Genomic DNA, 14,074 nt, shown 5'->3' with positions numbered 1-14,074 from the left:
GTCTGGCTGTTCTCAAACAGCTGAGCAACATGTCACACCTCACTCCTGTTAGACATACTGACATGTACACAGACAGTATTATTATATATATTGATTAGGAGAGCAGATCAACTGATTGCACGTTGAACAAGCAGTGAATGAATGTGATAACACAGGACTCTGAACAGGTCCATCTGGTCCTCACTAGGACCTCTCCTATCACTGCCCACATGTCCTGATGCTCTGACAGCCAGACTCAGTGAAGCCATGGCCGAGGTGGAGAGTCTGAGAAGAGAGGAGAGGAATGAAGAGATGGAGAACGGAGGGCAAAGAGCACAGTGGGGGGTCTTCTGGAGGAACTGAGAGGGAAACATCTAATAACTGAAGAGCTGGAAGAGAATATGTCATATAATATGGAATAATAGATAAATGTGTCACAATAAATAAATATGGAACAGGTAAATATCTAACTAGTATTTTCTATGTAATATTAAAGGTAACTATGTAAAAATAAATGAAAGTATAATAGGTAAATATGATATTGTGTGTAAATATGTTCAAAAGAATCTAGATTTGTTCCACAAGAAAGTAATAACTTTATAATGTACATGTTCATTGTACATAAATGTCCCATTGTGTGTAAATAAAGACTTTCCATAGTGTTGTCATGGCTCCATCATGTTGCTCTAAAAGGAGAGGACAGCGTCCCAATGTCCCGTCTGCAAACTGCTTCCATTTCCTCTCTAGACTTTATATAAGTATGCTACATTAAATAAATAAATAAAATGATTTTTAATTTAATAAATTAAAAATGAAAGCAATGATTCTTCAGTCATGTAAATGTATATTTGCCTGGTTTTCTTCAGAAAACACGTCGCTGTCACACAGACTTGTTTAGGCTGACGGGGCAGACTTGCCCCTCTCAAGATGGCGGCCGCTCTGACGTAACGGAGCGGTGGGCGGACACAGGCTGCGCGCGTCTAGTGTTTATGTCTCTGGTCGGACCGCACTAATAATGCGACGGTGGCGCAAGTTAGTGACGTTTTCCATGGTGGGAAAAGAACTCCAAGTTTCCGAAAATGGACTACTAAAAGCGCATTTGGGTTTTATATGATTTAAGGTTTTTCAAGGCAGATTATTGCTTTAGCAACTGCTCCCTTTTACCGACATCTTCAGTTTCCCTGAACGCTCCGATGAGCGGGTTCCTTTAAATGTTGTCGACGCAAGGAATTGTGGGGCAGCGTGAGCTCGCCTCCTGTGAGAAAGTAAGCGTCAGTGGTTCCTAGGCTAAAGGAGGTTCTAAAGGAAGCATCAGTGGTTCCTAGGCTAAAGGAGGTTCTAAAGGAAGCATCACTGGTTCCTAGGCTAAAGGAGGTTCTAGAGGAAGCATCAGTGGTTCCTAGGCTAAAGGAGGTTCTAAAGGAACCATCAGTGGTTCCTAGGCTAAAGGAGGTTCTAAAGGAAGCATCAGTGGTTCCTAGGCTACAGGAGGTTCTAAAGGAACCATCAGTGGTTCCTAGGCTAAAGGAGGTTCTAAAGGAAGCATCAGTGGTTCCTAGGCTAAAGGAGGTTCTAAAGGAACCATCAGTGGTTCCTAGGCTACAGGAGGTTCTAAAGGAAGCATTGAGCCTCCTTTCCTTTGCTTATTGAGGATTCAGACGGTCCTTATCATGGCCGCCACACTAAACCCTTCCGGGGTGAAGGAGGAGTGATAGAGAAGGAGACAGGAGGGACTTTTTGGACGGACCCCGGCTGTCAACTGTTTCACCTGGACACTTCACACATGGACCGGAACCGGAAGCTGCTGAGAGCTGCGGCTTCTGACGGTCAGCTTTCACACAAGCATACACTCAGACACACACACTCAGACACACACACTCAGACACACACACTCAGACACTCACACACTCAGACACTCACACACTCAGACACACACACTCAGACACACACACTCACACTCAGACACTCACACTCAGACACACACACTCAGACACACACACTCACACTCAGACACACACACTCACACTCAGACACACACACACACACTCAGACACACACACTCACACTCAGACACACACACTCACACTCAGACACATACATACACACACACGCTGAGATACACACAGATATACGTACACATACACATTTTATTGTGCAGTAGTTGATCTGTTTGAGTGTGTATGTGTGTTACTTTGACTGTGTGTTTTTTTAGTTTGTATATTCTGCTCATTTTCTGCCAATAAAATGTTGTTCAGGCTCATTTACCCGACAACATTTCAGGTAAAAACGCATCTTTTCGGCTTTTTCTTTCTAGAGAAGTTTTGCATTTACATGACAACATCCTGAAAATGTTTCCAAGGAAACGGCAGAAATGCTGAGAACTACGTAGTGAGCATTGACGGCCCGATGAAGCTTCTTGAAGATCAGGGGCCTCACCTAAAAAACCTTGGATAGGATTCCTCCTAAAAAAGAGTGGCTAAAAGCTGCATGCATTTTCCCTTTAAAGCTCACAGTCAAGCTGTTCCAGCATTCACAAAGCATCCGAAGGCTAAAAGTCGCTCTGAGTGACGTCACTCTTAGAATTCCTTCAAATTTAAGCTTTTCTTAGAATTTCTCCTTACTAAGATAAGGAAGCATCTTAAGCCCTAAGAGAGCTCCGAAGGTGAAAAACCGCTAAAAGTAGTGAGGAGGACTTTTAAGAAGCCTCAGTAAGAGTTTCTTAAACCGACAAGATGACAGAAAGAAGGAAAGACGTTCTCCGTTTCTTTAACGACAACGATTTTAATGACTCGCTACCGGCTCCATCGCGCAGGAATGATGCTCGATCAGGGATGAGCTTACTTCACCGACACAGCAAACAACGCAGCAACGCCCCAGACGAAGGTGATGAGAACATTGCGGTGCCTCGCTCCAGGGAAGATGCAGCAGTGCAGCGGGGATGATTGGGGTCGGTCCCGACCCTCCGTCAGTGGTCAGTGGTTCTTTCACAGGCTTTCCGTTGGATGCTGACTGGTTGCAGGGAAACAAACGGGCATTCATGGACATGGCGGGTTTCCTGGTGCTGTTGGTGTTATTGGTGGTGTCACATCTGCATAACGGCACCGTCACAAGACCAGGCTGTTAATGCCAACAGAAAACGCTACCATAGCCTCCCACGCAGATTGTTTTTGATGCAAACTGTATGATTGTGGACGTCGTGGCCAAATGACCAGGCTCAGTGCACGACTGAGGGACGCCACCTGTTAGGGGACAGGGGTTACCCTGCACACCTTCTCACTCCATACCTTCGTCCAGACCACAACGGAATTACAACAGGGAATGTAAATCATGTTAAATTCTAGCCTATAATGCATTGACATGAGGGAGCAGTTGCATTATATTTTTACTTTAAATAAAACAATTCACAGTCTTCTACGGTTATGTACAATTTCCAGCTCTTGAGTGCAGCTGCTTTATTTTTTGTTTTGTTTGTGCGTAGGGCCCATAAGAAAACACGAGCGGTGTCGGCTCTTCCTCTCATTGTGAAGCAGAATTCACCAAGGTGAAAGTCTGACAGATGAACATTGTAGTTTTCCACTGAATGAAGCCTTCGCTTGACGCTCTATCGATTTCCCTCTTCTTTATCCACATAGAAAAAATTCCACAGGACCACTCGTAAAGTTTAACAGTTTACTGAGGCTCAGAAAACAAAAAAAGGGGTGGTACAGAAAAGATGTCCAAAGGTGTTCTAAAAGTAGTCTGTTAAATCCAGGTAACCATCATTAATGATGAGAGAGAGAGAGAGAGAGAGAGAGAGAGAGAGAGAGAGAGAGAGAGAGAGAGAGAGAGAGAGAGAGAGAGAGAGAGAGAGAGGAGAGAGAGAGAGAGAGAGAGAGAGAGAGGAGAGAGAAGAGAGAGTGAGAGGAGAGAGAGAGAGAGAGGAGAGAGAGAGAGAGAGAGAGCGAGAGAGAGAGAGAGAGAGAGAGAGAGAGAACCGTGTGGCTCCACTCTGCTTGTCTGACTCACTGTCTCAGGTAAGCCCCCCCCCCCCCCACCCAGCAGCATCAATTAAACAATTAAAGGTACACAGCTACCTGAAAACACAAGTTATCCATTTCCAAATTTCTATCCACCTAAATTAACCACAAATAGTTAAATGATTAACTTATTACATTATTGCACATATGAATTGAAAATACCTGTAAATGATCCTCCTAATTCCTTCTAAATCAATTAACTTTAATTACTGCTGTCTTTAGATGAACTTAAATTGTTATTTACCTTTTTTAACCAACATCAATGAGCTGCATTTAGGCTTCTACAAACATATTTCTGCTGATTCAGTAGTAATGTCTCTCTAAAAAACATCTATAGCACTGCCAGCTTGGCTGTTTATGATCACGTGGATCAGTAAGTCTGTTATGTGAAGACATTAAATGTATGAGATGAATTGGTTCACTTCACCATCTTCACCACCAGTTCCCTCCATCTTCACAATGTGCATGCGCGAGCATCAAAGTTGGCGTACCGGTATGCACATTCTCCCGCAAAGTTTATTTTTTTAGATCACAAAGTTTGCATGGGAAGTGGTGTACGCATCTTTCAGGACCTGTTTTGGGTGTAAGCCTCATTTACAGATGAGGCCCCTGAAGCCTTTCAGCCGCTGGTTCACAGGGTTCAGATTAAAAGTTCATTTCTGGAGGCTTCGTGTTCTCACAACTCCCCCTGCTGGTCAAACACTGTTAAACACCTGGATGTATTATAGCTTATTTGATCATTTTTTAAAAGCCTCAATGCTGTTCTACACCAGCCACGTGAATGTCTGGCAAGTTAAAATTAATTAATGACTTTCACATCGTTCATGTTTTCATTAATTTAAGTAAAATTTTAAATTTGGCTTTGTGTATTATGGATCTGTAGGAAGACGATACAATGGAAACTAATTTTACGTCAAACGTTTATCAACACATGTTCCCAGAGAGTCAGAGAGTCAGAGCATTTCTGAAAAGTTTTCAGAAAGTCGTGTTTTCAGTGGCTCTGAGCACCGTTGTTGTGTAAACACACCAAAGACGCGACGAAAGTTTTCTATTTTCACTTTAAAAAGTTGTCGTGTAAACGGGGCTGTGTTGTTTCTACTGCGATGAAGAAACTGGGTTCTAGTAGTTCAGCGTTTATTCAGCAGCTCATCCTGTGTTGCTGCTCACTACTGGGGCCTTGTTCTTAAATGATAAATGCTTTACATTGTTAATCACATTCACCCATTCACACACACATTCACACCAGTGGGGGCGGCTGCATAGTCAATCCACTGGGAGCAGTTTGGGGTTTCGTGTCTTGCTCAAAGACACTTTGACAGGAGATGGGAATTGAACCTGTAATTGTTTTTGATTGGAGGTTGACTGTTCTACCAACCAAGTCACAGCCGCTAATGTAATGAATTTTGTTTTGTTGTGCAGAGAATCATCGGGAGCTTCAACCTGGTCAACGAGGAGGTCTAGTCCTGAGCCGGAGCAGCAGGAGTTGTGGTCTGGAGGAGGAGCCGGAGGACCCTGCATGCGGACTCTCAGGGACAGACTCTGATGTTTCGGACTCGTCCAGCAGGGATGGGGGGGTCCGGGTTTACCGCTGCACTCAGTGTGACGAGTCGTTTGGCAGCTGGCAGCAGCTGGAGCTTCACGCCAGGTGTCACGTCGGCGAGCAGCATCTGCGCTGCCACCTGTGTAACCGCCGGTTCCGCCTGCAGTCGCAACTCAAGCAGCACCTGAACACGCACCTCGCTCAGAAACCGCACGCCTGCCCTGACTGCGGCAAGACCTTCCTGCACAAGAGCAGCGTCCGCTACCACCAGCTGATCCACGCTGGCACCAAACCCCATGGCTGCAGCTGCTGCGGCCGCCGGTTTCGGTCCACATCGCAGAGGAAGGTCCACATGTGTCCGGCAGACACGAAGAAGCTCGGAAAGAGCAAAAAACTGCGCTGCTCCGAATGCGGTGAGATGTTCGGCAAAAGGCTGCTGCTGATGGTCCATGAGCGCGTCCACCAGGGCAAGCGGCTGTTCACCTGCAGCTTCTGCGGTGTGCAGCTGCTCTTCAGGTCCTGCTTGGAGAAACACCTGAGGAGTCACACCGGCGAGCGGCCCTTCAGCTGCTCTGCCTGCCACAAACGCTTCCGCTGGTCGTCGCAGATCAAAAACCACAAATGCGCCCCGCCGCTTGACCCCAAGAAACATGCCTGTTTGGAGTGCAGCGCGGCCTTTCCCTCGAAAGCTAAGCTCCTGGTGCACCTGCGATTACACCAGGGGAAGAAGCTCTACACCTGCAGCATCTGTGCCCTGCAGTACCAGTACAAGTCCCAAGTGGACCGCCACATGAGGAGCCACACCGGGGAGAAGCTCTTCGGCTGCAATGTGTGCAGGAGGAGGTTTGCTCACGTGGGCACCGCCCGGCAGCACCAGCTGATGCACGGTCAGGAGAAACCCTTCAGCTGCAGCGACTGCGGCCGGAGCTTCACTTGGAGGTTCCAGATCAAGAAGCACCGGTGTCAGTCCAGGGTCGCTCAGCCTGACGGGAAACCGTCAGAACTACATCAGAGCCACACCTCCTTCAGGCGTGACTCGGACCAAATATCCGAACCACCTCCTGAACTTGCTGACGGCGAGTCATGGAGGCAGACCCAGCAGGTCCGGTCCCGCTTCACCTACCAAAGAAAGAAGGCGTCGATCAGTGAACATGACACGAGCCAAAATCCAGACCAACGCATGACCTTGGAAACCTGCACCAGGTCAAGACCTCCTCCTGAATCTGCAAACCATGAGCTCCAGACCTGGACTGAGCCGCAGGAATCCGCCTCCCCCATCCAGAGAAACCACATCAGGTGCATCAGACCAGAAACAGGTGGAGCCTGGAGACATCCTGAAGTCAACAACCAGACAGGTTCAGTCCTTGAAGGTCACCATCAAGAGCTTCCTCACATCAAAGAGGAGCTGCAAGAGGCCAAGATCAGTCAGTCCACCTCAAGTCCTGATCCTGTAAAAAGGTGCTGCGGTGAACCACCAGGGATCCCTGTGGAGGCCGAGGACGATGAGAAACCTGAGCTGAGCCGTGAGCGTCCTGGCGATGGCTCGGGTTGCTCTGGTTGTAGCGAGGAGCAGATCCTCTCTCCCCGCTACGCCCGCCCAGCCTCGTCGCCGTGCTCCACCTTCTCGTGTTCGGTGTGTAGCTCCACCTTCGCCAGTACCGACGCGCTGATCCTGCACATGAGGAGTCACGCCAGGCAGACCCGGTTCAGCTGCTCCGTCTGTGGCAAAGACTTCTCCTGGAGGCGCCACCTCACCAAGCACATGGACGTCCACACCGGTGAGGACATCCACCAGGCCCAGCTCATGCAGCGCAGAAAAGTCTGCTGCCGGACCAAACCTGGCCAGGATGAGTTGGTCCACGAGCGAACGCCTCCAGTTGATTCACCTTTCAGCTCATTAGCACCGAACGAGGTGAAGCAGGAAAACCAGGAGGAGCCATGTCACATCAAAGAGGAGCTGCAGGAGGCCCAGATCAGCCAGACCTCCTACAGTCCCGTGCGTGTGAGGGGGGACCACTGTGGACCAGGAGCTGGCCACGTAAAGTCTGAGGAGGATGAGAAACCACGTTCGGTTCTAGATCTTCACCACACGTATCCAGGACCTGGAGGAGGACCCGGAGCAGGACCCAGAGAGGGACCTCCAGACTCCTCAGAGACAGACATCAGTGATGAGGACTGGACGGACCACCGTAGGACTCGGCCGGCAGGCTGCGATGAGGCTGCAGAGCACCAGGACAGCGAGGACAGTGACTTCTGGAAGGACGAATGGTGACCTGGGTCTCATTGGCACTCGTCCTTAGTGAGGAGCTATGGCAGGAACATGATGGAAACACGACCAGAACATGACGGGAACATGATGGGAACATGACGGGAACATGACAGGAACACGACCAGAACATGATGGGAACATGATCAGAACATGACGAGAACACGACCAGAACATGACGGGTAGATGATGGGAACATGATAGACCCACTGCGGTCGAGGACGGCAAATAGTGCAACATCATCAAGACGTCTCCCGTGAGACTGAACTGGCTGAGGACAAACGCTTCCTGTTCTCCCTCTCCTGAAGACTCACCTATAGACTCACCTGAAGACTCACCTATAGACTCACCTTAAGACTCACCTGAAGACTCACCTATAGACTCACCTGAAGACTCACCTATAGACTCACCTTAAGACTCACCTGAAGACTCACCTGAAGACTCACCTATAGACTCACCTTAAGACTCACCTGAAGACTCACCTATAGACTCACCTTAAGACTCACCTGAAGACTCACCTATAGACTCACCTGAAGACTCACCTGAAGACTCACCTATAGACTCACCTGAAGACTCACCTGAAGACTCACCTATAGACTCACCTGAAGACTCACCTGAAGACTCACCTATAGACTCACCTGAAGACTCACCTGAAGACTCACCTATAGACTCACCTGAAGACTCACCTATAGACTCACCTTAAGACTCACCTGAAGACTCACCTGAAGACACACCTATAGACTCACCTGAAGACTCACCTATAGACTCACCTTAAGACTCACCTGAAGACTCACCTGAAGACACACCTATAGACTCACCTGAAGACTCACCTATAGACTCACCTGAAGACTCAGGTGAGGATGTATACGGGAGAGAAGCCTTTCCACTGCACAATCTACAGGACGCCTGGAAGGCTACACTGGGCGCACCGATCCACACACCGCAAGCAGAAACACCACCACAGTCACACTGCACCCGCACACACAAGAGACCAAGAGACGCGTAACACAACTCCACACAGGACCAGTGACGTGCGGTGAGGTTCATGGCAGGTGAGGCACTGACTCCTCTGGAGTCAGATTTACAATTGTAAGAACTGAAAAGAGCATCATATTCCACTGTTCATCCAACAGCATCAACTGGTAATGCTTCATATCCCATCAGCGTTCCTCTTTCAGTGACACTTACTCCAACACAAACATGTACACAGGAACATCTTAGTCCTACAAAGAAAGTTTCTTTAATAGAAATGATAGAGCGCCCTTCTTGTGTCTAAGCACATATTCATATTCAGGCCACACCATGGCGCAGTGGTTAGCGCTCTCGCCTCACAGCAATAAAGTCGTGGGTTCAAATATGGCCTGCAGCCTTTCTGTGTAGTTTGCATGTTCTCCCTGTGTGTGTGTGTGTGTGTGTGGTGGGGGGGTTCTCTAGGTACTCCGGTTTCCCAAAAACATGCACTGGAGCAAGACCCCCAGCGCTGTGCAGCTGCTACCGATGGGTCAGTTCTGTATGAAATTCCCCTCGGGGATCTTTAGAGTGCTATAAAATATAATAAATTAAAAAACATTTACAGTAAACAAATTGAAGTATAGAGTTGTGTGAAGCACAAATTTAATTTTGACCTTCAGTAAAAATGTTGTGGTTTCAACCAAACCTTTAAGCTCTGGCGTTGGTCTTCCATCACTTCTCACCTTCAGTTTGGACTGGAAGTCCAGTTTTGAGAAATGTTTGTCCTCCAGAGCGAGTCAGAACTCCCTGGCAGAGCCGAAACAAAACGCTGTTCTTGACCTACTGGCTTTAGCTTGGCGCTGACTTTTAATTGCCTCTGTTGAAGCCAGCAATGCAGATAGAAAGTATCTGTCAGTTCACGTACGCCCCCTTGAGGTGAGGCAGAGTACTGCCTGCCTCGCCTCACTTTATTGTGCAGCTCAGCAGGAGCGGTTCTCTCACACACACATTAAAGACGTTACACAGACTGTAGAGAGTCATGCTGCATTAAAGAGTTCTGTAAAGTTCATATTGGTGATCTGCTGAGGAACAGAACCAGGCAGCGTCATGTGACCCAGTTTGTTTTGGATCGCCCAGTCTTTGGTTGCTTCCAGAAACATCAGGACAACAAAACATGATAATAGGAAGTGATGATGTACAAACATGGCCGATGTCGCTGTGACCTCTGACCTCAGAAGTCACGCAGCCTGTAAAGCTTCCACAATGAACATTTTCCACAGTTAATATTGAAGAAAATAACATTTTAATAGAAATGACTGAACTTGAAAATATCGCAGCTGATTCACTTTTAATCTGGAAGTGTTTCAGAGTTTCAAGAGAAACGACTCTGAACAAGAGTGTTTTGAAGCTTTCTTTTTTTTTTGTATTGAATACAATACAAACACTCGTAGAGGACTATAAATAAACCAAACGTTAGGGGGCGTCAGAGGTACACAAAACGGCTGTTTTAACACTTTTCACAAGAGATGCCAGTGGGGAAATCCAAGATGGCGGTGTTACGGCGCCGCTGTAGGCATAGACATACACTAGACGCCTCAGTGACCATAGACATATACACACTAGACGCCTCAGTGACCATAGACATATACACACTAGACGCCTCAGTGACCATAGACATATACACACTAGACGCCTCAGTGACCATAGACATATACACACTAGATGCCTCAGTGACCATAGACATATACACACTAGACGCCTCAGTGACCATAGACATATACACACTAGACGCCTGAGCAACTGGCAGGATCATACGTCAGTGCGTCCGCCATCTTGGGAGGGGCATTTGTCAGGACTTCAGCAACGATACCGCATCACTGTTCTGCTTTTGGTTGTACAAACAGAGACAATCAGGACAATGGACAGCGTGGGATTACCTTCCACAGGGAGGACAAACATATTTATTGTTGTTGTCGTTGTGTTTAGCTCATATAACATTAACTTGGACATAGATGAGCTGGAGCCGTGGTTCTCTCTATTCCCTGGCTGAAGCTCGCCCTCAAACAACAACAACAATATCAAGGTCTATTGGGTTCATCTAACGGAGGCTATTTTAGTTACAGTGTGTAGAATATTACATTTCAAAAGAAATGAGTGTCTCAGAACCAGTCAGTGTACTGTTCCCCGCCTGTTCCAGCAGGAGAACCTCAGCCTGATCCCAGTAGGAAGTTCTGTCTGGCTGTTCTCAAACAGCTGAGCAACATGTCACCCCTCACTCCTGTTAGACATACTGACATGTACACAGACAGTATTATTATATATATTGATTAGGAGAGCAGATCAATTGATTGCACGTTGAACAAGCAGTGAATGAATGTGATAACACAGGACTCTGAACAGGTCCATCTGGTCCTCACTAGGACCTCTCCTATCACTGCCCACATGTCCTGATGCTCTGACAGCCAGACTCAGTGAAGCCATGGCCGAGGTGGAGAGTCTGAGAAGAGAGGAGAGGAAGGAAGAGATGGAGAACGGAGGGCAAAGAGCACAGTGGGGGGTCTTCTGGAGGAACTGAGAGGGAAACATCTAATAACTGAAGAGCTGGAAGAGAATATGTCATATAATATGGAATAATAGATAAATGTGTCACAATAAATAAATATGTAACAGGTAAATATCTAACTAGTATTTTCTATGTAATATTAAAGGTAACTATGTAAAAATAAATAAAGTATAACAGGTAAATATGTTATTGTGTGTAAATATGTTAAAACAAATCTAAATTTGTTACACAAAAAGTAATACCTTAATAATGTACATGTTCATTGTCCATAAATGTCCCATTGTGTGTAAATAAAGACTTTCCATATTGTTGTCATGGCTCCATCATGTTGCTGCTCTAAAAGGAGAGGACAGCGTCCCAATGTCCCGTCTGCAAACTGCTTCCATGTCCTCTCTAGACTTTATATAAGTATGTTACATTAAATGAATAAATAAAATGATTTTTAATTTAATAAATTAAAAATAAAAGCAATGATTCTTCACAGTCCTGTAAATGTATATTTGCCTGGTTTTCTTCAGAAAACACGTCGCTGTCACACAGACTTGTTTAGGCTGACGGGTCAGACTTGCCCCTCTCAAGATGGCGGCCGCTCTGACGTAACGGAGCGGTGGGCGGACACAGGCTGCGCGCGTCTAGTGTTTATGTTTATGATATTTATGCTGACAGGCAGGATGAAACCCAACAGACACCAGGCCAAACCTGCTGCTGCTCCGTCTTTCTGAGAGCCTGGAGAGACGTCCTCTTGTTGCTGCCTGTCTGTGTGGCAGAGGGAGACATCATGGAGGTGGGGGAGGAAGGTCCAGGGATGGAGGAGGAGGAAGGTCCAGGGATGGAGGGGGAGGAAGGTCCAGGAAGGAGGGGGGGGAGGTCCAGAGAGGAGGAGGAAGGTCCAGGGATGGAGGAGGAGGAAGGTCCAGGGATGGAGGGGGAGGAAGGTCCAGGAAGGAGGGGGGGGAAGTCCAGAGAGGAGGAGGAAGGTCCAGGGATGGAGGAGGAAGGTCCAGGGATGGAGGAGGAAGGTCCAGGGAGGAAGAGGAAGGTCCTGGCAGGAAGTGATGAGGGAGCGAGACTCACTGTCCAGCTCCCTGCTCCTGAAGAACGACCTGCACACCTCAGAGAGGAGAACCACATCTAAACAGGAAGCTCTCCTCATGGAGTCATGCTCTCTACTCATGTTCTCTAGTCATGTTCTCCAGTCATGTTCTCTAGTCATGTTCTCTAGTCATGTTCTCCAGTCATGTTCTCTAGTCATGTTCTCCAGTCATGTTCTCTAGTCATGTTCTCTAGTCATGTAAATATATGGAGATAGATGGATAAAGACATTTGTCTGTGTTATTTGATAAACAATGTAATGCTGCTTTAAAGAAGAAATTTCTTGGGTGAATTTCAACAACTATGAGGTCTATGAGGAGAACATAGAACAAAAAGAATGACACACTACCAGTTCAGTAAGTTATTAACTGTATGAATAAAATATATACATGTAATAATTCAAACATCAAAAACAATCCTCACTCCTCATCTGGAGGAGTTCCTCTTCTCCTCTGGACCAGGCTTCAGGTTCCTCAGGAGTCCTGGATTACAATAGTGCATGGTGTTAGTTTGAATCCACAGCATCCTCCAGTAGAACCAGTAGAACCTCCGGTAGAACCTCCGGTAGAACCTCCAGTAGAACCAGTAGAACCTCCAGTAGAACCTCCAGTAGAACCTCCAATAGAACCTCCAGTAGGACCTCCAGTTGAACCAGTAGAACCTCCAGTAGAACCAGTAGAACTTACAGTAGAACCAATAGAACCACCAGTAGAACCACCAGTAGGACCTCCAGTAGAACCAATAGAACCTCCAGTAGAACCAGTAGGACCTCCAGAAGAACCAATATAACCTCCAGTACAACCAGTAGGACCTCCAGTAGAACCAATAGGACCTCCAGTTGAACCAATAGAACCTCCAGTAGAACCAATAGAACCTCCAGTAGGACCTCCAGAAGAACTAATAGAACCTCCAGTACAACCAGTAGGACCTCCAGTCGAACCAATAGAACCTCCAGTAGGACCTCCAGAAGAACTAATAGAACCTCCAGTACAACCAGTAGGACCTCCAGAAGAACCAATAGAACCTCCAGTACAACCAGTAGGACCTCCAGTAGAACCTCCAGTAGAACCAGTAGGACCTCCAGTAGAACTTACAGTAGAACCTCCAGTAGAACCAATAGAACCTCCAGTAGGACCTCCAGTAGAACTTACAGTAGAACCAGTAGAACCTTCAGTATAATGGGCAGAACACCTTTGTACGACTGAGACAAAACACTATGGCCAGTAGAACCTTCAGTAGAACCTTCACCTCTCAGTCAAGTTAAATAGTTTTAAACAGGATCTTTCCCCTCAGCAGCAAATATAAATGTACATGAACACTGTTAGATTTACACTAGAACATTTAGATCTCATGTTTAACCACAGTAGAGAACCACAGCCAGACTCATCTTAGGCCCCGTTTCCACGACAACGTTTCACATGACAACACCTAGTCCGCAAAAATAAAGTGTGGGCGTTTCCACTGCAGCAGCAGACACAGAGACAACGGTGTAGTTAGTCTGCCGGGCCACAGGAGGGCGCTGTTGCTTGAGTTTGTAATGAAACGACACAGACGTGTGCAGAGAACAAAACACTATAAAGGTGAAGAAAATGTAGAGAACCTGACATCCTAGTGGACTGATGAGGAACCGGATGATATCAGGGAGAGTCTCAACTATTAAACTACTG

General features: G+C 46.9%; 1 protein-coding gene across 2 annotated transcripts; it reads left to right on the top strand.

Moving 5' to 3' along the window:
- The first annotated feature begins 998 nt into the window (after window positions 1-998).
- On the top strand, window positions 999-9,154 carry LOC308123305 (uncharacterized protein). Of its 2 annotated transcripts, XM_080485724.1 has the most exons (3): window positions 999-1,293; window positions 1,490-1,805; window positions 5,415-9,154. In XM_080485724.1, exons 2-3 carry the CDS (start codon window positions 1,763-1,765, stop codon window positions 7,805-7,807), a joined length of 2,436 nt encoding a protein of 811 aa, XP_080341850.1. In that variant the 5' UTR covers window positions 999-1,293; window positions 1,490-1,762; the 3' UTR covers window positions 7,808-9,154. The 2 variants fall into 2 exon arrangements, with proteins under 2 accessions (XP_080341850.1, XP_080341851.1); XM_080485725.1 differs by having other exon boundaries at window positions 999-1,805.
- The last annotated feature ends 4,920 nt before the right edge of the window (window positions 9,155-14,074 follow it).

This window comes from Lipophrys pholis, assembly GCF_963383615.2.
Source record: "Lipophrys pholis genome assembly, chromosome: 17".
NCBI classification, from domain to species: domain Eukaryota; kingdom Metazoa; phylum Chordata; class Actinopteri; order Blenniiformes; family Blenniidae; genus Lipophrys; species Lipophrys pholis.
The sequence above is the reverse complement of the archived record's forward strand: the minus strand, read 5'-3'. Positions and strand labels throughout refer to the sequence as shown.